Here is a 24,859-nt window from a genome sequence, read left to right as displayed (position 1 = left end):
CATGTTGGATATTTAAGTTTGCAAAAATGGTGGCTGAAAATGGGAAAGAAGAAGAAAAAATTAATTAAAAAATCGACTAAATAGGTTTTTCACGCGCGCTCAACAAGTGTATTACACTCACATGCCATGTAAGCAAAAAGTGTCAAAATGACACAGCGAAACCCTACATGAGGTGTCTAAAATGAACATCATCCACTTGAGGTGCCTAAGTGAAATTTCGTGCCAAATTTAAGGGGCTACCAATGGGTTAGACCTTTTTTCTTTAACCTTAAGTCTCTTTCTTCTTCCCTCTTTTCTTATTAAAAATTTTCAAGACTACTTTCAATCAAATGATACAATTTCCAGTGCAATACTATTTTGAAGTGGAAGGATTCAAGGAGTATTGATTTTGGAAGTCTTATGTCAAATATAACATAGCAAATTAACATAGTTCTAAATTTAAAACAAATTAGTCTTATGTCAAATATAACAACATACATAAATATCATTACTGACGAGTGTAATTGATGCCGAGGTCATTGCTGATGCCAATGTCATTGACAATGAGTTTTTTTTTATGCCGAGGTCATTATCGATGAATGTTATTGATGTTATTGGGAGCAAATGTTATTGATAATCTATCAAGTCTAACTAAAAAATAAATGACTTGAAATGTGAAGTCTCAGGTCAATACTACTAAAACAAATGAAACTAGAAATATAACATAAGATCTAAATTGAAAATAAATTAGTCTTATATCAAATATAAAATAACATATATAAATATAATTTAAAAAAACAAAAATACTTAAGTCTATAACCTTAGTGAACAATTTAATTTAAAAGTTTATTTAGGGGCAAATTGCTTGGATTTACGAGCACGAGCAATTGAAAATGTGGGATTGGGAAGGGTTTAGTATTTAAGTTTTGGGATTTTGGTGTTGACAGCTTGCAAAGTCCTTTGGCGCCAATTCTCTCTTCCCCACTGAAAATGCAGCGGCAGAAAACTTTACTTTCGTATCTCAAGAAACCTTCGCCGGAGGACCAAAGCTCCGGCGATAACACAATCAATGGCCGGGAATTTCTAAGTAAAAATGTAGTTCCGATAGACCTTAAGGAAGAAATATTGGGAACTGAAACTCCTCCTGAGAAGGTGCCACTCCCGTTCAACAATGGCCATAAGTCTTCTGTTTTCTCTTCTATTAAGCACAAGTTTAGCAGAGAAAAACCACGGTATCACTTTTTGCTTTTTCGTATTTTTAATTTTTAAAGTATTTTATTGCTTATAGTTTTGTCTGCTCTGTTTTTATTCATACTATACATTCTATTACTAAAAGCCTTGTCAAAATTACCATTGTGAAATTGTTTGATACTATTGCAAATTCTGCTTTAATTGGAGCTACTTTGTCTGTGTGTTACAATTTTTGGCTCTCTATTCTAATTAATTAATATATGCCTGGTCGAAATTATGTAAATTTGCCGACTTGATGCTTTTTTAGTTATTTCTATTTTCTTGTTTCTTTCTGCCTTATCTACTGAAAACAAGGGTTTACATTTCAGTCCTACAGGTGGTGTTGTTATGCTTCGTTGTTAATATTTTCAGTTGTTGCAATAACCATGCTCTTAGATTTTGGTTCTATTTATTTTGTTGTGAGTGATGGAATGCACACTGATTCCTAGCTATTTTGATGGCTATTTATTACTACTATGTTGCAGCTGAAATGTTGTCCATCATTTGATTTTATTGTATCTGCAAAATATTCATACCATCTTGTGAGATGGGGCATGATATTAACTACTTTTTGATGTTGTGTACAGGAATATTGCGAAAGGTGATCCATGTAAGATATCCTCTGTTTGTACAAAAAATGAAGGATCAGACGGATTGGGGAATGCTTCTGTTTCCTTACAATCAGGCACTAATAGAAGTTTTGTTAGTTCTAATGGAAATAGTAATCAAGAGGGTAAAGGATTAGTATCTCTTATTGCAAGTGATGATCATGGTTTTGGACCAGAAACACCAAGTATGCAACCTTATGTACCTGGATTAAAGCGAGACCAAGACAACATTTGTTCCTCAGGGGATAGGAGTGATTGCTTTTCATTGAATGCAAGCAAGAGGATTAAAAGTCTTAAGGGCTTGAATTTTGAAAGGAAGAACCTTGAGGAGGAGTTTGAAATGACTAGCAAGTTTGAGTGGCTTCATCCATCTCAAATCAAGGATGCGAATGGTAGAAGGCCAGGGGACCCACTCTATGATAAGCAAACACTCTATATTCCTCCTGATGCGTTGAGAAAAATGTCCGCTTCTCAGAAGCAGTACTGGGATGTCAAATGTAAATACATTGACATTGTGCTTTTCTTTAAAGTGGTTAGTTCTGCTTTTCCCTCTTGTATATTCTTCCTTCAAGCTGCTGTATGTCATCAACTTACTGGACAAAAGTGACTTTCCCCCGTAATTTTATGCTTGTTCATTCTTTTTCTTTCTAGTGCAACAAGTTTTTGTTGTATGAGCGTTTGCTTTTAGATAGTGTTAAGTGCTGATTTTACTTCATCATATTTAAGAAGTTGAGCTATAAAACAACTGAAAATAGTAACGATTCAGATGGATAGGCTTGTGAATATTGAGTAAATAAATTACCTTAAGGCTTCTAGTTGGAACTTGGGAACAACCATAATTATTATCTGAGATGTAGATTCTTCTATTTCATTATGGTAGGACTTGGTCTGTGTACTCAGGGCAATGACAATATGGTTACACTTGTTACATGCCTTGAAGTATACCCTTGGAAAAGAACTTTGAAGTTTAAAGCCATTAAGGAAATTTTATTTCTTGTTCTTTTGATATTTTTGTCATATGAGTGGACTCTTATGCACTGCACAGTGATATTTACTGAAACAATTAAGATACAAGTTAAGTTATGCATTAGTTTGTTTCAGATAATTTTTTGGTTAAGTTTCTTTATCAGTATTTGCATAAGTATTGTTTCATATATTTGGAAATTATGATAGTAAATTATTACACAGTGGTATCTTTCTCAAAACCCCCTCTTTGTATTTTCACAATTTTTTTCCTAGTTATTTTTATTTTTGTTTCCTTTATTAGTGGTTTTTGTGTAACCTTGTATTGTATGGTGCCTATGGCTATAACTACCCAAAAGTCTTTGTCTTATCTATCCTGAATTTGATTATGAACCACTTGATGATAATCTTATAAGTTTGTTCATGTAGAGTCCATGGGAAGTAACAACTATTAGGAACACATAAGACATGGCTTTAGTTTTTTAGGTTTGATCCAATCTCTAAATCTTTGACTCATTCTTCGTAGAAGATCCATCATTTTCTTTTAAAAACTGATGGTCTAGCTGGCCCAGATACCATGGTCATCCATTTTTTTTTATCATATTACTCTAAGGTTAAATTTCTAACAAGATGTTGCTAGATGGTATAACTTCTAGGATTTTCTTGGAATTCTGACTGTTTTCTTGCTCTTTCTCTTGGTGTAATTTTATCCATCAAGCATGGTTTTGCTTTTAGTTCTTGGCTTTCAAGTTTCTCTATCAACATTTTTAGGTCTTCTCTTTTTCTGTAGGTTATATATATGAGAAGTAAAGGCATGGGGAAATCAGTATTAAGATGCATAGCTTTACTGTATTTGCCCTATTTATACTTATATTCTACACAGTATACACCTTCTCAAATGTGGGACACTAAGTCTACTATATACATTAACTATATAACACTTCCCCTCAAGTCGATGCATATAAGTCATACATACTGGGCTTGTTACAATATAACTAACATGAGAACCAGTGAGGAACTTGGTGAAAACATTTGGAAGCTGATCATTTTACTTTTTCTCTAATAAAGTGACGATGAATCTGAATGTGCTTAGTCCATTCATGGTATATCAATTTGATGTAATATAAGAGCTACTTGATTATCACACACAAGTTTATCTAACTGATCTCTCTAGAGTTTGAGCAACTGTTTGATCCAAACTAGCCCATAAGTTGTTGTAGCTATTGCTTGATATTTTGCTTCTGCATTGATGGAGCAATCACATTCTGTTTCTTGCTATACAAGGACACTGGATTACCTCTTACTAAAATACAATATCTAGATGTAGAACATTTATAAGGAGGTGATCCTGCCTGCTCAACAGCTTTATCTCCAACGATCTGCCATGACCTTAATCCTTGAAAATTAGCCCTTTGCTTGGGATTGACTTTATATATCGCAAAATGTGGGCAATTGTATCCAATGACTATCACTGGTAGAATTTATTAACTCTCTTACAACACTCACAAGAAAAGAAATGTTACGTTTAGTCATTGTGAGGTAATTCAATTTACCAATCAATGGCCTATATATTCCAAGATCACTAAGTGATTTCCCTCGTCTTGGTAGTAGTTTAGCATTTGAATCTATTTATGTGTCAACGGATTCACACTTTGCCAGTTCTATCTCCTCAACAATGTCTAGGGCATACTTTTGTTGTGAATAACAATGCATGATCTGGACTGAACCACCTTAATATATAGAAAATACTTCAATCTGTGAAGATCCTTGGTATGGAAGTTCTAAAAGAGATGTTGCTTTAAATAAGTGATACATCTTGATTATTGCCGGTGATAACGATATCATAAATATAAACCACCAAATGAATACACAGATTTGAATCAGAATGTTGATAATACATAGATTAATCAACTTAAATACGAGTCTGTCAAACTCCTAAATTATTGTGTTGAATTTACCAAACTAGACTCAAGGAGTTTGTTTCACACCATAGAGTGACCGGCACAATCAGCATGTAAGGCTCTACTAGGCTCCCTCAGAGCAACAAAACTAGGTTAGTTGCTTCATATAAACTTAATCCTCCAGGTCATCGTGCGAAAGCATTATTATTGTCCAACAATAACTATGGATAGAAAAAGGCAGACATATGCTATTTTATCCATGAGATTGTAATCAAGTACAAATATCTGAGTATACCCTTTGGTATAAGATGAGTCTTAAGCCGATCAATTTGGCCATTCAGACCAACTTTGACGGCATGAACAAATGACAACCAACAATGAATTTACCTGAAGGAAAAGAGAGGTTTAGGAGTGAGGAATCTGAAGTTACACAACAAAAGCTTGCTTTTAAAGGGCTATCAAGAGATAATAGGAGTAGTGAGCAAGTGGCAGAAAATGTTGGATGCCATCTATGGTGAAAAACATAGAGGATATGGAGTTGCATGATTCCCATTGTGGGGACTTCAATACTGTTAGAACAATGGCAGAAGGGGAGGATGCAATAGAATAACCAATGTAATGGTTGATTTCTTGAGCTGGATAGAGAATATGGAGTTATATGCAAAGCCTTGCCGACAATTTGGGCTGTCAAGTGGCCCCCAAGGCCTAGCTCCAGTGGCAAAAGGTGGAGGATTTGTGGCTTAGGTCGTAGGTTCAAGCCCCACACCATGCAAAGCGAACCCTTGTATTTAAGTGGAGAAGGGTAGAGGGGCGGACCCATTATCCACCGAGTTTAGAAGGCAGTGATTGGTCCAAAGGGCGAGTCACATGCGAATTTCTCGGTTATCAAAAATAAAAATAAAAATAAATTTGGGCTGTCAAGTGGCTTGTCTTCCCACCATATACCTAGGGATGCCCTTATGAGCCAAGAACGAAGAATTGGAAGTATGGAGTGTCGTCTTGGAGAGAAGTAAATGGAAACTAACAAGGTGGAAGAGTCGATATCAATACCTAGGAGGCCAATTTTAAAAAAAATATCTATTCCTGGGAGGTAGATAAGTAGATTGACTCTCATTAAATTAGTTTTGGATGCCCTTCCAACTTATATGCTAAGCCCTTTTCCTTTGCCAAAAAGAATTGAAAAGAAACTCAACAAGCTGAGAAGGGTGTTTCTCTAGCAAGGGAATAAAGAGAAGTGTGGAATAAGATTATTGAATAATTTCATTCATATCGTTCTATGTCATGTACATGGCTTTATATATACATAAAAGATTGTGGAATAGAATCACCTAAATCTTTACATTAAGAGAAAGAATCAAAGATATGATATTCTAGATTATCACAATTATCCTAAGATCTTAGAGGATCATATCTTGATATGAAGAATATCTTCTCATCTAGGATCACATCTTTGATGACAAGAATATCTTCTTGGAAATCCTCCATCAGCCAACACTCCCCCTCAAGCGGGTGAATGGATATCTTCCATTCCTAGCTTGCTTATTAGATCTTGAAACATATTGTTTGGCAATCCTTTTGTTAAAACATCAGCCACCTGATCTTTTGTAGATACAAATGGCGTACAAATGAGACCGTTATCTAATTTCTCCTTAATGAAATGTCTGTCTACCTCAATATGCTTAGTGCGATCATGTTGTACAGGATTATGAGCTATACTTATTGCTGATTTATTGTCACAATATAGCCTCATAGGTCCTTCCCATCTTATCTTCAAATCATCAAGGATTATCTTTAGCCATAACAATTCACAAATTCCCATCGCCATGGATCTAAACTCAGATTCTGCACTTGATCTAGCTACTACATTTTGTTTTTTACTCCTCCAAGTCACCAGATTTCCTCCTAAGAAGGTGCAATATCCAGAACTTGACCTTCGATCCACTAATGAACCAGCATAGTCCGCATCTGTATAAGCCTCTAAAACCATGTCTCCTCCTCTTTTGAATAATATTCCTTTTCCTGGATTTCCTTTAAGATATTGTAGAATCCGGTTGACAGCTTGAAGATGCATTTCTCTTGGATCATGCATAAATTGGCTAACAACACTTACAACAAACGCAATGTCCGGCCTTGTATGGGACAAGTAAATCAATTTCCCTACAAGCCTTTGATACAAGCCTTTATCTACCACTGATTCTTCTGGAGCATTGCATAATCTAACCATCTAGCACCAGAAATATTAGGAATGGGAGAGGGTCCCCAAATATCACTATGAACAAGAGAGAATGGAGTTTGACATCTTTTGTGACTAATTGGAAAGGAAATAGGTTTGTGTTTTGCAATTTCACAATCATCACAATGAAAAGACTCAACAATCAAATCTTTGAACAAAGATGGGAACATCCTTTTGATTACATAAAAGGAAGGGTGACCTAACCGACGATGATAAAGCCATACTTTCTCTTTATTGGACATGATAGATTCAGACAAGAATGAACTAGACATGGAATTCTTAGATATATATTCACCATTGTGGAAATCCAAACAATAAAGACCACCTTTCTCACTAGCACGCCCAATCATCTCCTTCGTGTTCTGTTCCTGAAATAAGCAATATGAAGGGAAGAAGTTACTTGGCATTTGGAATCTTTGGTGAGTTTCTGGATAGAAATGAGATTTGCAGATAACTTTGGGATATGAAGGACATCTTTAAGTATCAACGATTTTCCAAGTGGTATGTCTCCTTGCCCAGCTACAGTAATAACTGAACCATCAACTATAGTTATTTTTTTATATCTAGGACAAGGGGAATATGATATGAAGAGATGAGAGAGACTGGTCATGTGATCAGTTGCCCCGGAATCAACCACCCACGTTGGAGAAAGTTTGTCTGAGACATTAGTAATAAAAGAGTAAGAAATACCTGTGAAGGCCAATAAACAACTACCTGTTGAAGCTGAATGTTGCAAATCTCCAATTGAAACTGTAGAGTTATTTTCTACTGTTGCAGAAACATTTTCAGAGATTGGAATATTTGCGATAGTACCATTTTCAGACATGGTTTGGGCAAATAAAGATAGCAAAATGGGATTTTTCAAGATAGGATGAATAAAATTGGCCAGGAATAAGCCTAAAGCTCTGATACCATGTGGAATAAGATTATTGAATAATTTCATTCATATCGTTCTATGTCATGTACATGGCTTTATATATACATAAAAGATTGTGGAATAGAATCACCTAAATCTTTACATTAAGAGAAAGAATCAAAGATATGATATTCTAGATTATCACAATTATCCTAAGATCTTAGAGGATCATATCTTGATATGAAGAATATCTTCTCATCTAGGATCACATCTTTGATGACAAGAATATCTTCTTGGAAATCCTCCATCAGCCAACAAGAAGCATGGATACAACTTGGTTAAATGTAAAGAGGTGACAATGAGCAAAACACGAGGGGGTCTAGGCATTAAGAACTTGAGTATCCAAAACACTAAATTGCTGCAAAAAATGGTTGTGGAGATTCTGTTGTGAAGATATGGCATTATGGAGGAGGTTCATTGCTGAGAAATATGGCCTATAGAGCAACTTGATAATTGAAGAAGGGAATGACACTTTTGGGTGCTTTGTATGGAAACTATCAGGAGAATGTGGATTGCTTTCAATGCAAAGGTGACCTTCAGAGTGGGGAGTGGTTTGAAGGCTAGTTTCTGGAATGAGATCTGGTTAGGTGATGTGAAATTGAGGATACTTTTCCCTGATTTGTACATTATTAGCCTACAACAGAATGCCATTATAACGTAGATTTGGTGCCCTCAAGGTTAGGACCTTATGTTCAATAGGACTCTAAATGATTGGGAGGTTGGAGGAGTAGCAAAACCTACTACATACTTTAAACTAATTTTCAGGCATTGCCACAGAGTTCAACACACCAATTTGGAAATTGCATAGCAGAGGAGTTTTTTTTAGAGTGAAGTCCTGTAACTCGAGAGGAATACCAATCACTCTTTGGCAATAGTTTGGCCCTGGAAATTAATCTAGAAGATAAAGATCCCTTTAATTTCACATGGTTGTAATTAGAAGAGCTTGTCCAATCCTTGAAGTGCTACAAAGAAGAGGTATACAAATTTGTTCAAGGTGTTATTTGTGCGGACAAGAGGCTGAAGTTAATGGCCATTTATTTTTGCATTGCATGACAACTACAAATTTGTGGAACATGTTCGTTTGTATACTCGGGGTAAATTGGACAATGCCCAAAACCACTTTTAAGGTCCCAATACACTGGCAAGGAATTGGAAAGAGAGGATCAAAGGAAGATTGGTGGAAAAATATCCCTGCTTGCATTTGGTGGACACTATGGAAAGAAAGGAATTAGAGATGTTATAAAGAGAAGATTAGCAGAACACAGAAGATCAAGATGAAATGTCTTGGTCTTTTAAATTTTTGGTGTAAGCAAGATTTAGGGGGGAAGTAGATATTTTAATGGAGTTTACAGACCAACTATAAATTTTTGAAAGTTTGTTTTTGGATTTTGAGTATGAGGCACCCCTTGGGGTTTGTAAATCTCTCTTCATCAGTTTCTTGATGAGTTCTTTTGTGTGAATACAAAGTTACCTATTTCAATAAAATCTACCTGAAAAGCAAAATTGGTGACAAAATCCTACATTGTTAAAACTATGTGGGTAATGGAAAAAATAAGTGAAGGGTGGGACGAGTTCTCGCAACACACAAGATTGGTGGTTGATAATGGTGCTAGAATCAAAACCCGGTTAGATGTTTGGAATGGAGATGAGAGTTTCTAGAGTAAATTTCCAAATCTCTTTAGCTGTGTTGTGAACTAGGAGGGATATGCCACACCCCAAAACTTTGGTAGGGACGGACTGACGATCAGTCCCTTGACTTAATCGAGCGAATTAACCTTACATGATTTATGAAACGTGATACATGCATAAGAGGAAAAATATTGCCTTTTTCCTTCCAAGAAGTACTTTTCTTTCATTAAACGTCTTGAGTCTTCCTTTCATAAGCTTTTAATATTTACATATTCAAAACAAGGATACATGCGTGCAGGATGAGATATTAATGAAAAAGAACTTAACAATACTAGTGTGTATATGGAACCTCTATGATAAACTTGAGTTTGATCGGGTACATCTAGTTGAAGCTAAAAAAATGCTATTAGGCACTTTTTTGAGGTTGTCAATTTTAGTCCTTTTTGATTTTTCAGTCTCCATGGGAGAAATTCTCCAGCTGCTTTGGCTGGAGTATTTCAATAGATATGGGGGAAGATAGGATTTTTTATAATGTAGGGTTTAAAACCTACGACATTACTATGAAATATTAAGATTCAGAAGTATGGTTCGACTGGATCAAGCGCAACAGATATTTAATGAGACAAGTTACTATTAGCATTAATGTCATGAAGTGGTTGGTGTTCGTCTTCAATGTAGCTACGGAAGAAAAGAAGAGGATAATAAAGAGATGGAACATGAAGGACCACTTTTCATAATGAAAGTGGTAGGTACATAAGCTTCATAGCCATTCATAGGGGATTCACATGTATCTGGGATACACAACAAATCTCCCTCACCTTTTCCCCATCTCACTCGCCATCCCAGATACACGTCAATCACTTTAGATACATATAGATACATGTGTCTAGTGTGTATCTAGTGTGATTCGCATGTATCTGGGATACATACGAATCTCGTTCGCCTCCCTCCTAATCTTGCTCGTCTCTCTCCCTATTTATGTGTATCTGGTAGCAAAAATACATGTAGCTAAGTGTAAGACACGTAGGAAACTCTTAATTAGTGGTAAGATACGTAATATTTTGAAAGTATATGTGATAATCTATGTTGCACCGACTCTTCATTTTTGCAGGTGAACCCGTCTCAATGCGACACTGGTGCGGGTGCGGGTGCGGGTCGGATTCGGTCAATCCGATTCGGACACTTTGACCAGAGCCGAGAAAAGATTTGGGGAAAAAGTGATCAGTTTCGGAGAAGTCTTCAGAGAGGATGAGGAGCTACTTTTTATGATGAAGCTTGAAAAAGTACATGAAACTTGAAAAAGTACAGAGAAGAAAGAGGAGTTTTTTCTTGAAAAAGTACAGGAAGTACTGAGCTTTTTTATCTTTCTTGAGTCTTTTCAGTTTTTCTTGAAATAGAAAACTAGAGACGAAGCCCCCAAGGCCTAGCTCAAGTGGCAAAAGGTGGAGGATTTGTGGCTTAGGTCGTAGGTTCAAGCCCCACACCATGCAAAGCGAAGCCCGGTATTTAAGTGGAGAAGGGTAGAGAGGCGGGCCCATTATCCACCGAGTTTAGAAGGCTGTGATTGGTCCAAAGGGCGGGTCACAGACGGATTTCTCAGTTATCAAAAAAAAAACTAGAGACGAAGGGTTTCTCTAGATAAGTGTCCTTTTTTATTTATAAAATAAATTATACTTTTAATGTTTATTATATTCTCTCTCTTCTTTAACAATTATAATCCTTTTATTTTGTATGCAATTATACCAAAATATGCAATTAATTATTATATATATTTCATAAATATTTTTAGTGATATATATATATATATCCACTTATTTGATTATACTAGATATATTATTATTGTTGTTATTGATATAATTTATTTTTAGAGGTATGCTAAAAATAATAAGCTATTATACCATGTATATATAATATTACACCTTATATCATATATACCAGGTATACCAATTAACCGTATCCCCGCACCCGTATCCAAACTCGGATTCGCACCCCCGAATCTTAAAATTTAAATTTTGCCAATCCGACTCTCGAATTCGCATCCGTCTTGGATACCCGCACCCGAGTCCGAGCAACTTAGGTGATAATAGTATATATGGTAGTGAAGTATGTCTAATTATGTCGTTTTTCCTTTTTTATTAATAAATAAAATACTTTTCTACTTTTAAATGCTCAATGTTTTTTAAAGGAAAAAGGGTCTGAAAAATACTCAAACTTTGGCCAAAATTGCTGTTACGATTCCAAACTTTATGGAGGACCTTTTACCCCCTGCACTATTTAATAGTGTATTTTAAAGGTATATATGTGCCCACGTGGACACATTACTATTTATAATTATGCAATATTTATGATGTCCACGTGGGCATATACCTTTAAAATACACAATTAAATAGTGTAGGGGGTAAAAGGTCCTTTCCAAAGTTCGGTATCGTTACAACAATATCGGTCAAAGTTCGGATATATTTCAGACCTTTTTCCCTTTTTAAAAACATATATTAATCGATAAATCTATTATTGGTAAACAATGAGCCTCATCTTTACTTAACCAAAAGTTTTGGGCTCGACCTCCAAAATGGAAAATAGTCTTTCTTGAAAGCGCTTCTCTCCTTAATGGTCGTTAAGTGTGGGAATCCAAATTAATCGGGTCCCACAATAAAAATATCAAGCACGACATGAAAAAATAAAATTGGGGCTTGAAAACTTTGCTTTAGTTGCTTCGCCCTGTGGTTGGCCCTGTGGACAATACCCTCTCAGCTGACTAAGTAGTGCCCCCTAACACATTGGCAGATTTGGCCCGTTTGAAAAATCATAGCATTCGACTCCTTGCACATAAAGTTCTTTAGGTTTCAAATCATGTTGCATTTTAGTGGAAAACTTATAAAATACGTATTATCTGTTAGAATAGGAATAAGTTTATACAATCCTATTAGAATAGGAATAGGAATAGAAATAGAAATAGGAATACTAAATAGTATCCTACCTGGTAAAGGATTGTATTCTAGGGTCTATAAATAGGGTCTCAATGTAATAATGTAGAAACAACAACAATTCAATAATATTCTTTTCTTATATTTCTCACATGGTAGCAGAGCCTCTACGATCTTGGTAAACAATCAAAGAGCTTCCGCTGCCGGCGGGTGGCTATTATCCATATATGCCGCCCGTCTGGCCAACGATTATGCTAGCAAAAGTTGGTTCACCGTGTATCTTTCCGGTGACTATTTTCTCATATCTAATTTGTGTAGCACCGTGCCATCATTCCGGTGACTACTTTCTTATATCTAATTTGTGTAGCACCGTGCCATCATTTCGGTGGCTACTTTTTCATATTTAATTTGTGTAGCACCGTGCCATCATTCCGGTGACTACTTTTTCATACTTAATTTGGGTAGCACCATGCCATCCTTCTGGTGACTACCTTTTTTTTGCATATCTTATTTGTGTAGCACCGTGCATCTCTTTGGACTACTTTTCATATTTAATTTGTGTAGTATCGTGGGTTTTTCCGAACTATTGTCTCATATCTGAGTTGCATAGCATCATGTGTCTTTTCAGTGACTCCTCGGATTTGATTTGCATAGTTCCATTCGTCTTTCCGGTGACTTCTCAAATCTGATTTGCGTAGGGTTGTGCCATCATTCCAACCCTACCCATATAATTTTTCTTTTTCAGCAGGGTCGTGCCATCATTTCGACCTAACCCATATTATTTCTCTTTTTAAATGGGGTCGTTCCATCAATTCGAACTATCCTATATAATTTCTATTTTCTAGTTGGGTCATGACATCATTTCGACCCTACCCATATAATTTTATTTCTTAGATTGTGACCACTTTTAGCCATCAAATCTAATACTCCGGCATATGAGCATGTTCTGGCCAGTTTTTCGGTGACTTGTTTAATATCGACTCATCCATTGATTCCAACATGATCCATATACTTTATACTAGATTTTGAGCCTTTGTTGCCCAGGGGGAGTTTAGTAGCCTTGTATGTCAATTATGTGAGTCACTCTATGGTCTGAAACAGTCTTTGCAAGTTTGGTTTGGAAAGTCCAACACTGTAATTTTATCACTCTGTGTTTTATCGACATTATGCATCAAATTCAATAATTCATGATAAGACCAAGCACATTGAGATTGATTGTCAATTTTGTGAAGTCGAGTGATCAACTTTCAATTATCTCACCAAGCCCCTCATCGGTCCTCGTGTTAATTACATTTGTAACAAGCTAGGTACATGAATTGTATGCACTAGCTTGAGGGGGAGTGTTAGAATAGGAATAGGTTTATACAATTCTATTAGAATAGGAATAGGTTTATACAATCCTATTATAATAGGAATAGGAATAGAATAGAAATAGGAATACTAAATAGTATCCTACTTGGTAAGGATTGTATTCTAGGGTCTATAATAGGGTCTCAATGTAATAATGTAGAAACAACAACAATTCAATAATATTCTTAACCTTCGATTAATGAAGCAAATATCATAGTTCCATAGATATGAGAACATCAAGAAAAACTCATATAATCTTAACATTCTCTTCCCATTTCATGAACCTTTACTTTTAACATTTTGAAAGCCATAGAATCTTCTAAATTCATGGGAAAACCTTAGCATAATGAAAACATCATTTGGAAGTTTGAAACATGCACATTTTGATCATGCAAAGCATGACTTGTGGGTCTAAATATTTATTAGATGTGGATTTTCCAACCAATTTTATGACGGGATTTATTCGTGAAAATCCTTTGGAACATGTATTCATTCGATTTTGATGCTTGGGCAACATATATTTGAATAGTTTTAAGACATTTTGCAATTTATTTTTTGGAGAAAAAAAACAGGGAACAATAAGTGTTTGGAATGTAATGTGGATCTATTCCTATTAGTTTAAGGGCAATATTGGCAAAGATACTTGCACCATAAGTGCTAGGATAGATACCCTATATATGGTTAGACTTGAGAAGAAGAGAATATTTACCTTTGGTGAGTTATGGTTTGTCTTTATCTGATTTTTTATACTGCAATAAGTTTATCTGTTTATTTTCCTTCAATTCGAAACAATTGTGCACAAGGCTACTTATATGATATAGCTCTCTAAAACATTAATGCTTTAAAAGGGAAAATTTTATGAGCTGTATGAGCTAGATGCTGAAATTGGTCACAAGGAGCTTGATTGGAAAATGACGCAAAGTGGCGTGGGAAAATGTCGACAGGTATGCTGTACTTAGTTCACTTGGGATATTTGAAGAGGGAGTTTTGATCATTTTCAGGTTTAGCTTAGTCTTCGGAATCTGATTCATGTACTTATTTTCTTGCTTTTCTTTCAGGTTGGTATATCTGAAAGTGGAATTGATGAAGCTGTTCAGAAGCTCCTAGCGCGAGGGTGAGTTAGAAATCTCATTTTTGAGATCTGTATCTTTTTTCAGGGGAACAGGATAACAGCTTTTGCTGCTACCGATCTCTGATTCCTAGTTACTAATGACTCTGCTAGTTTATCTGTAATTAGAATTGCTGATCTGTTTGTTTGTATTAGTCAGTTTTTAACAAGTCATCACTCATGGTCATAGCTATGTCACCTTTTCAGCATGACTTATGACTTATTCTTTAGTAACAATTTACAATTGACCACCTTCACCACCAACATGCCAGTGTAATCACGTGGGTCTGGGGATAAACAAAGCAAATGAAACAATGGTTATAGGAAGAAATGAAGAATAAAATACTATGCGAATACTAAATAATACTACTAAATAAGGAGAAGATGAGTAGAAGAGACTAGCCCCCTTGCCTTTCCCGCATAAAAGTATGACAACACTCTGCCACCTGCTACCATTCTACCCTATTCCTTGACTTCCATACTTCCATACTTCCATATCTATGGTCATGTCTTGTTTAATCACCTTCCCCAGTTCTTTTTCAGCCTACCTCTACCTCTCATAGAACCTGTTATAGCCAACCTCTCATACCTGCTCACTCGTGCATCACACACCTCCTTTTCACATTCCCGAACCATCTCAACGTTGCTTCCCTTATCTTGTCTGCCACAGAGGCCACTCCACCTTGTTCGTATAACTTCATTCCTAATCCTATCCTTCCTACTATGCCCACAAATCCATCTGGGCATTCTCCTCTCTGGCACGTTCATCTTCTAAACGTTTGCATTCTTGACTAGCCTCACTCTACCCCATACAATAAAGTAGGTCGAACCGCCACTTGGAATTAACCTTTAAGTCTTGATGACTTATTCTTATCACATAGTACCCTAGATGCGAACCTTGATTTCATCTGTCCACTCTAATATGATGTGCCACATCATCATCTATCTTCTTGTTTCTTTGAATTATAGACTTACGATACCTGAAACTTCCCCTCTTGGGTATGACATGTGTATCAATCTTCACTTCCACCTCCACCTCATGCGTATCATCACTGATTGTGCACATTGGTACTCTGTTTTAGTCCAGCTTAATCTAAGATCTTTAGATTCTACTTTCTAGAGTCTGTCTCCAAACTTCTAGCGTATTGTTAACTCCATCACGCATCTTGTCGAACAATAGTATGTCATCTGCTAATGACATATTCCATGACAACTCCCTTTGAATATGGTGCGTCAATTCTTTTGTCACTAAGGCAAACAAAAACACACTAAGATTTTATCCCTAGTGCAACCCCATTTTGATCGGGAAGTGTTTTGAGACACCTTCCATTGCTCTTACCCGAGTCATGTCTCCAAATATATGCCACATGAACACCTCTAGCTTCCAAATACCTCCATAAAACTCCCTAGGAGCTTTATGGTTTTCTAGGTCAATGAATACCATGTTCAAGTCTTTCATCCTATCCCTATACTGCTCCAACAATCTCCTAGCTTCTGTAGTTGATCGGTTGGTATGAATTCGATTTGGTTCTCGAGATAGACACACCACTCCACATTCACATCTCGACCACCCTCTCCCAAACTTACGTTATGGGGCTTTAGTATCTTCATACCCACATAATTGTTGCGACTTTTAATATCACCTTTGTTCTTGTACAATGAAATCATTGTACTCCATCTCCACTTCTCTGACATTCTAGTTGGGCTAAAAATGACATTAAACAACTCAATTAGCTCACTCCTTACCTATTTTGCCAGCGTTCTTCCCAAATTCCACCATAATCTTGTGTGGCTTGGTCGCTTTTGCTTCCTCATCTTTTGACTTGGCCCCTTAACCTAGCAGACTTTATACATCTATAATGCCTAAAATCCCTACGACCCTCGGAAAGCTCTAACTCCCGACGCAATAACCCTGTCACCTTCCTCATTCAAGGGCTTATGGAAATAGGACATGCATCTCCGTCTAATGTATGCCTCTTCTACTAATACTTCTCCATTCTTGTCCTTGATACACTTCACTTGGTCTAGGTCATGGGCCCTCCTCCCTCTCGACTTGCGAGTCTATACAACTTCTTATCCCCACCTTTGGCCTTGAGCTATTCATACAAGTCTCAAAAGTTGCCGTTTTAGTTGCTCTGCCTACCTCACTATGGTAGGTCACCAATTGCTCCTCTATCTTCTGGAAGCTCGAGTTGGCTATAACCAAATCGAAAGCTTTAGCAATATCTAAAAGCGAACCCCCTTCTTTGTTTCTATACCTAGAGCCATAACAACCATGCACAATCCTTCGAAGTGGTCCCTATTTGACCATTAAAATCTCATCCTAGAAATAGCTTCTCGGTGTGCGGGATACCTCTCATAACCTCGTCCAACTCGCATTTGTCCTCCTCATCTAAACTAGCTTGCAATGCGCATGCACTAATTATGTTAAAAGTCAGCCCTCCACAACTATCTTAATGACCATCATCCTATCATTAACCCTCCTAACCTCTACCACTTGATCCCAATAGACTAAATTGCCTACTCCCGTCCTACTCGTTGAGCTTTCTGAGTACCACAACTTAAACATGTCTACATCCCTAGCCTTAGTTCCCACTCATTCGACCATTAGGTTTTCTGGACACACGCTACAGTGACATTCCTCTTTTTGAGAATCTTCACCAACTCTATTTACTTCCCTATCAAGGTCTCTATCATGCCCTAAGCCTATACCCTAGATGTGGTCGGCACTCAGAACCATTGTTGGTCCCAAGCGATCTCTTGTCCTGGCTTACTAATATGCAGAAGATTGAACAACTTATGCGGAAGCTTTATAAAAGATGAACATCACAATGATTAAACAAAAATAAAACCATCTCAACAACTTTATCTAGAAGTCTAAATAATAATGATATATGTGTTTGAAAACATCTGAAAACAATGACTTGACTGACTCATCTAACTCGTCTATGAAGCCTCTAATGAACTAAAGATAGGTGCTAGGACAAAATCCCTGACAACCTGAATATTCCACTAGCAATGTCTACTATGTACTGAATAACCATATGAACTGGATCCCTCTGAAAGCAAGAAGGTCTCACCAAATGCTGATGGAGAAAGATCCTAGTGAAGCGTTTGTTGCCGATCTTGAAAACCTGGATCTGCATCTTTTGAAGATGCAACACCAAATGACGTCATTACATGGAATGTACTGTATGTAAAAATAGTTGAAAGAAACAACTTGCTAAACTAAATATACTAAATTGAAAGAGTAAATCCGAGGTAGATTGTAAAATAGTCAACTGAAAAGTAACGCATGCATGAGTACTTTAACAACCAAGCTTTTCAATTGAATATGTATGCAATAGTAGCAAATACTAAAAAATACTATAATTTGCTTTTCTTGAGGAGTTTCTCTAACCAACAACCATCACGTGAGCCTCATGATGATACAACGTCTTGCCCACGTTGCTAGAGCCATCCAATTCCTTACCAGGGCAACGGAAAAATTGAACTAATGGATCCAATCTCTAAGCCCTTATCGGGGGCTTTCTAAGGAGTTGTCCGAATCAACGGCACGATCCTATCCTATACTGGCGGTGCAGTTCTAGGGTTTGGATTATATGAACCCTTACCCAACTTGGTGCTCAAAAAACTCCCAAGATAATGCAATAATGCTCAATAACTTTAAAGATGTCCCACTTCATGGAAAGTATCCCACTTTAGGGGAAAAACTGAAAGTCTGTTACTCTGAATCTCTGCTCACTAATACTGCTTTAGAATTGAACTTGAAAACTTGACTATGCCTTTTTGAAAATCTTGTTATGGTTTTAAAACTTGACTATGCCTTTTTGAAAATCTGGTTATACTTTTCTCAACTATGAGATATACTTTCAAACTGACATGCTTACTTTAAGAAACTATCTAGATCTTCTTTCTGAAAATATGCATCTTGAATGCAAAATATACTTTCTTGAAATTCTTCCTGAAATACTTCTTTCATGAAATATACTTTACTCATGAAAACAATGCATAAGAAATAGTATGACAAGATTCTCAACTAACTTTAGCTAAGAAGGGGTCATGTGGTGGAATAGCATGAACCCTAAATTAATCAAGGATCATTAACAACATAAACTATAATGATTTCAATAATAGAATCAACAATGAGCATATTCGAAATAAAAGAATTCAAAAATCATGAACTTTGGGGTGAAACCTTAACTTTGATCTACTTACTTAGATTATAGATGTATGGCATGAGGAAGAACTTCGTTTCTCAATATACTATCCTTACATACCTTAGTGACAAAGCTAGATGAAGAACCTTGGAAGAGGAACCCAGACTTGGTGTTTCTTGAAAATTCTTGAGTGTTGATGTTTGGGGAGAGAATGAAAGGGTTTCAATGATGAAAACTGATTGTCTAATCGTCCTAAGATGTTGTAAGGTCATTTAGATAACTTCCCCAAAGGTTTTAGGATAAAAATACCCTCCTCTAACACAAAATCGATGAAATTTCACGCCCTACCGTCGTCTGAGTGATAGGCCGTCGCTTGGGTGACGGGCCGTCATAACTAGGCCAAAAAAATGAGCTCACTGGTTAAGTGTGAAGCCCACTTATGACGGGCCATCACACTTGTGACGGACCAGCACTCACTGCCAGATTGGAACATCTCTAGTAATCAGTCATAACTTTTTACTCCGGACTCGGATTCACGAATGGTTGGTGGCTTTGGAAAGAAGACTCATAGACCTTTAATTTGTTAGGTCGTGAGCCACCTAACATAGATGTCATCGTTTGAAGTTGACCGAACTAATGTGAAAAACTTAGCCGATAGGAAGGTTTTGAACTCGACTTAGTACTGAAGGTCCTTTATGACCTTCAACCACATCCGATATACTTTTCACACTTAAGAATGGACCTTAACACATGTGTACAAGTAGCATATCATCTGGCCCAAGTTGATACACTTACGACGAATGGTTTGGATCCTTAGAGTTGAATTTGCGAGGTGTTACAGTCCCTATGTTCCAAGACCAAACTCTCAACCTAAAAGCTCCCTTGGTACCCTTGCTCCTTGCTCCCACTCCCAACCAAGGACTTGGAAACTACCATCAAACCCCGAAGCCACTAACATAGGTACTAAAATTCCGGAATAAACAGTCTAAATCAAGAACTAAAAACAAAGGCTGAACAAGACATAAGATAAATTGAGCTAGAAAATAAAGGCTGCACAATAATTAAAAATAGAGGCTATATCAAGAACTACATAAGGACAAGAACTAAAAAGCAGTGGCTAAGAGCAAGTTTGGATTGACTTTTAATTTTTGACTTATAAGACAAAAGTCACAAGGTTGAATTTCTAACTTATGACTTTTGGTTTATTTTTATCATTTTAGCTTAATATCAAGTGCTTATAAGCCATTTTTTAATTTACCCAAACACTCCAAAAATGCTTAAAACCTATTTTGGCTTAAAAACACTTTTTAGATGAAGTAATTGATTCCATTCATGGCATCAAGACGATGCAAAGCAGTTACAAAAGAGTGAGCAGTAGTATGTTATCTCTAGTACACTATCATAGAGCAAACAAAATCTAAAAAGCTATCAGGGGAATCCATTGGGGACAAAAAACCCAACTATATAAATACAAAAGACATTTAGCTTTGAGCATAGATTGTCTAGTTGAGAGGCCATCAAAACATCTTCTATTTCTTTCATTCTAGATAGTCCAAAAGATGGCAGCTGGTATCATCTTCCAAATCTTTTTGATGGTGCTGTCAACATTCCAGTGGCTCCAGTATTCAAAAACTTCCCTGATAGTGTTAGGCATTACCATCTGAGGCCAAAAAGGGTGAGGAACATGTGGCATAAGCCAATCCAAACAGGCTCTAAATCAAGAACTAAATAGGTTGAACAAGAACATCAAACAGGTGGCTGAACAAGAACTAGAAAACAAAGGCCCAAGAACTAAAAATAGAGGCTAAAGCAAGAACTAAATAAATAGAGGCTAAATCAAGAACTAAATAAATAGAGGCTAAATCAAGAACTGAATAGGCAGAACAAGTACTAAAAGACAGGGTAAATTGGAAGATATAACCTGGACAGAGCTCGAAACTATCCCTGCCGATGACTTCTGCACGAACTGGTTCTGGAAGAAGCAAGTGTTTATTTTTGTCCTAGCATTGGATAGAGTTTTGGCCAATTGGGAAACAGTTGTTAACACAACTATGATTTATCAGGTGAGTTTACATAACTGGATTAAAAACGTCTCCTTCAAATAAAAACCATCTTAGAAGCACATTGACCACCCCCTTTTTGAATTTGTAATCAAATCCATGAAAGCTTTTCAATTGAGTATTGACGTTATGACATACTTCCACATAAAATTTTGGTAAAAAAAAGCCAATTTGATCTAATTGACGCATCATAATTAATCACAAAATTTCGAAAACAGATCATTCATGTCGGATCTAATTATAAAGCGATTATCAGAAAAGAAAAAGAAAGATCCGATAAAATATAGTAATTTTTTTGCTCATGCTGAAGAAATAAAAATCAAACACTGAAATACAAAAACCCAGCTAAAAGTACCATATGATTATAGTAAGAACACAATAGATTTAATCAAGATACTATATAGAATACATAAAGAGTTGAGTCTCTATCATACCTGGTGCGAAAAACAACCTAACCTTAATCAGATCTAGCAATGCCAAAGTGGGAAAAAAGATATAATAAACAGATCGCATTTGAAGATAGATGTAATACCTTAGGTTACTCGGGGAGAACATCCCAGCCCAGATGCGCCCTCTCTCTTGGTCTCCAGTCGAGATTCATCAATGGGAACCTGGTCATGTGATCATCTCCATCACAGAAAGCTAAGAAATCTAGAAAGAGAGAAAGTCTTTAGAGACAGAAAACAGTTGCGCGGAAAGTTAGAGAAAGATGGAATAGATTGATAATGGAATTGACCCCCTGTTGATAATTTCTTATTCAGTGTCTTATTCTCATCTGATGGTATCTTGTCATTTATGTTGAGTTTATCTAACAAATTTGAAGGTACAAAGTTGGACGGATGGAACAGTTGGAAACATCCGAGCAAGCAAAATCTAGAGGCTCTACTTCTGTAAGTGCAGCATGAATTCATTGGGTTTATGTAGTTCTTAAAAATATTTATAATGCTTGGGGCAGTGAGGTTGGTGATAGTCCTTTAACTGTTCTAAATGTGATAACAAAGCAACAGAAGATACATTGAAGCAATTAATGCATCAAAAATTTCTGAATTTTTATAGTTTTATGGATCTTTTCGTTTAGCGCTCATAATTTCTTCTGTTTCTCCTATGAGCACTAAACTGCTCTTTGTTCATCATGGCATTGAGTGATTTGATAATGAGAAATATCGGTTTCAGGTTATTCGTAGAAAACTAGTTCATGTACTCACCCCTTCTACGACAAGTGAGGGTAATATTGGGCCTGATGCAGTTCATCTTCTTGCCGTCAAGGAGGTCAGCATCTTTTTAAATAAAATTGACATTGACACGATAGAGTCTGTTAATTCTACATGGCAGTAGAGTTATCTATTGTAAGTGCAGAGTAAATCTTTGTGCAATCTTATGTTGTTTTCTTTCTCTGGCAAAATGATCAAAAGAAAGCTTTAAAATCTTTTGATGTCCATATGGTTATCCTTGTGTTACATCGTGAGGCTTCAACTGAGGCAGATGATTTAATGTTCTTCTTTCACTATGACATAGAATTGCAATGAGCTGGGGAATGGTTCAACCACTATTGGATTTGCTTTTGTCGATTGTGCTGCTCTGAAAGTTTGGGTTGGTTCCATTGACGATGATGCATCTTGTGCAGCTTTGGGGGCTTTGCTGGTGCAAGTACGACACTTAAAGATCTAATATATTTCTTGAGTAACTTAATATGTGTGATTTGTTTGGTTGATAATTGTATCTTGCTCTCTGTTGCATGTGTAGGTGTCACCGAAGGAAGTTATATTCAATGCTAGGGGTACATATTTTTGTTAAATTAGACTTTGGGAGGATTATTTTGTTCTCTGGAAATAATTATGTTGAGCCTGACTTCCTTGTCTTGCGCCTCCATTTTAACAGGTTTGTCAAAAGATGCCCAGAAAGCTCTGAAAAAATATTCATCAACAGGTGAGGATTTTCTTGTTTCTGATAAGTTGTTCACTGTATCATGAAACAGCTGTGATTTTGATAGTTCTATCTTTGAATATCTAAAGCAGTTTGTCGTACCTATCATGTGAAGAATCTGGTTCTTTCTTTGTGTAATGTGAAAGCCTGGATCTTCATACCGTTCCATATAACTTTTGCCCTGAAAGCCATGTATGTGGTCTTTATCTGTCATTTATAGTATGCAGCGACAAATTGGCCTAAAGTTGATGTGAAAATATTATGAAAAAATTTAAATTCCTACTTGGTCATTGATGGGACCCAGAATACTTTGATTATGTAATTGGAGTGGAATCAGTTAGCATTTAGCAATTTCAATGCTATAACTAACGTCTGCCAATGAAATAGGACCTGGTGGGGAGAAATTTGTAAAGCCTTGTAAAAGTTCTATATTCAATTCGGGTTAATTGCAATCCTAATGACACTTCTAAATATTTTTGGAGCATTACTGGAGCTACAAAATGATTTGGAGTGTTTGAGAAGATTTCAAGAAGAAAAGGCTTCTTTGTATTTCTCAATGATGTTACATTCATGAGAATGGGTACTTATACAATGAGTCCTAAGCCTAAATAAGGAAAGACAATATTGCACAATCAATTATATTTACAATATTAATCAACTTCTGTAATTAAGCTTGGAAATCACTAATCAATCAATCAACACTCTCCTCAAATTGGTGCAAAGATGTCTCACATGCTCAACTTGTAAACTAGTGTATGGAAAGTCCGTTAGTTGAGGCCTTTGGCAGACACATCAACTAGCTGCTTTACAGAGTGACACATGGAATAAACTCAAGACACCACTCATAACTTTTTCTTGAAGTGTCAATCAATTTCATGCTTTGTTTGATCATGCTGGACTGTATTATGAGCTATACTGATTGGAGCCTTGCTGTCACAATACAAAGAAACATATTCCCTTTTCAGACAATCTCAATTCCTCTAGTAGCTTTTGTAACAAAAAAAGTCAGCAAACACCCTTTGTTGTAGCTCTATATTCTGCCTTGGCACTTGTTCTAGCAACTAGACTTTGCTCTGTGCTTCTTCAAGTGATCAGGTTTCCTCCTATGATTGTACAAATCTAAATTGAGACTTACAATAGTCTGATGTGAAAAATGCATTTCATGGAAACTTAAAAGAAGTGGTGTACATGGAGATTCCTCCTGGATTTTATTTTGAACAAAGTCAAGGAAAGGTATCCAGACGGAAGAAATCCTTGTATGGACTGAAGCAATCCCCTAGATCTTGGTTTGACTTATTCGGTAAAGTAATATTCGCCTTCGGTTACCCATAACGTAATGCTGACCACACCATTTAATCCTCGAGGACAGATTTTTTGAAGAGGGCGGTATTTGATATGATACAATTAGAGTGGGGTTTCATTTCTCATTTTGCTTCCATATTCATTTCATCTGCAATTAGTTTGAAAAGTTGTCCAGGGTCGATTAGTTGTCACGTGCGACCCATATGCGCAGTTAGTTGGCCTTTCCTAAAGTTAATTGTAACTAACTTTCCCTCCCATATTTCATTCAGCATATAAATGAATACTATAGCAATTGTAAGCATTTGTATTGGTGATTCATAGTCAAGAACTCTCTCCAACTCAGTAAGAACTCTTAGAGTTCTCGAGTGATCTGTTCAAGAGCAATTCAATTCATTTGCTGTTTAGGACACTTGTTCTTTCCTTTTTGTTACAGGTCGTATCACTTTTCCACGTTCGGAACCTTCCAAACATTTCAACTCTATTCAAATATATATTTAATCGCTTCAACTAATGGCATTGGACTCAATTCTATAATCTAATATGCAGTCTAGGTTAGTAAACCAAAAAGTCAAT

General features: G+C 36.4%; 1 protein-coding gene across 1 annotated transcript in view; it reads left to right on the top strand.

Annotated features, from left to right (window-relative positions):
• Positions 1-918: 918 nt before the first annotated feature.
• Positions 919-24,859, top strand: part of LOC125809938 (DNA mismatch repair protein MSH7) — a 52,115-nt gene continuing 28,174 nt past the window's right edge. The window contains exons 1-9 of the mRNA XM_049489469.1: positions 919-1,211; positions 1,797-2,349; positions 14,582-14,677; positions 14,792-14,847; positions 21,885-21,951; positions 22,235-22,330; positions 22,577-22,708; positions 22,805-22,838; positions 22,940-22,987. Coding sequence (XP_049345426.1) covers positions 970-1,211; positions 1,797-2,349; positions 14,582-14,677; positions 14,792-14,847; positions 21,885-21,951; positions 22,235-22,330; positions 22,577-22,708; positions 22,805-22,838; positions 22,940-22,987 — 1,324 coding nt within the window. The 5' untranslated portion in view covers positions 919-969. The remainder of the gene's footprint in view (positions 1,212-1,796; positions 2,350-14,581; positions 14,678-14,791; positions 14,848-21,884; positions 21,952-22,234; positions 22,331-22,576; positions 22,709-22,804; positions 22,839-22,939; positions 22,988-24,859) is intronic.

Source organism: Solanum verrucosum, unplaced genomic scaffold (assembly GCF_900185275.1).
Source record: "Solanum verrucosum unplaced genomic scaffold, falcon-dt-bn FXZP01000257.1, whole genome shotgun sequence".
Lineage (NCBI taxonomy): Eukaryota > Viridiplantae > Streptophyta > Magnoliopsida > Solanales > Solanaceae > Solanum > Solanum verrucosum.
Note: the sequence above shows the minus strand (reverse complement) of the source record. Positions and strands in the feature narration are given on the sequence as shown.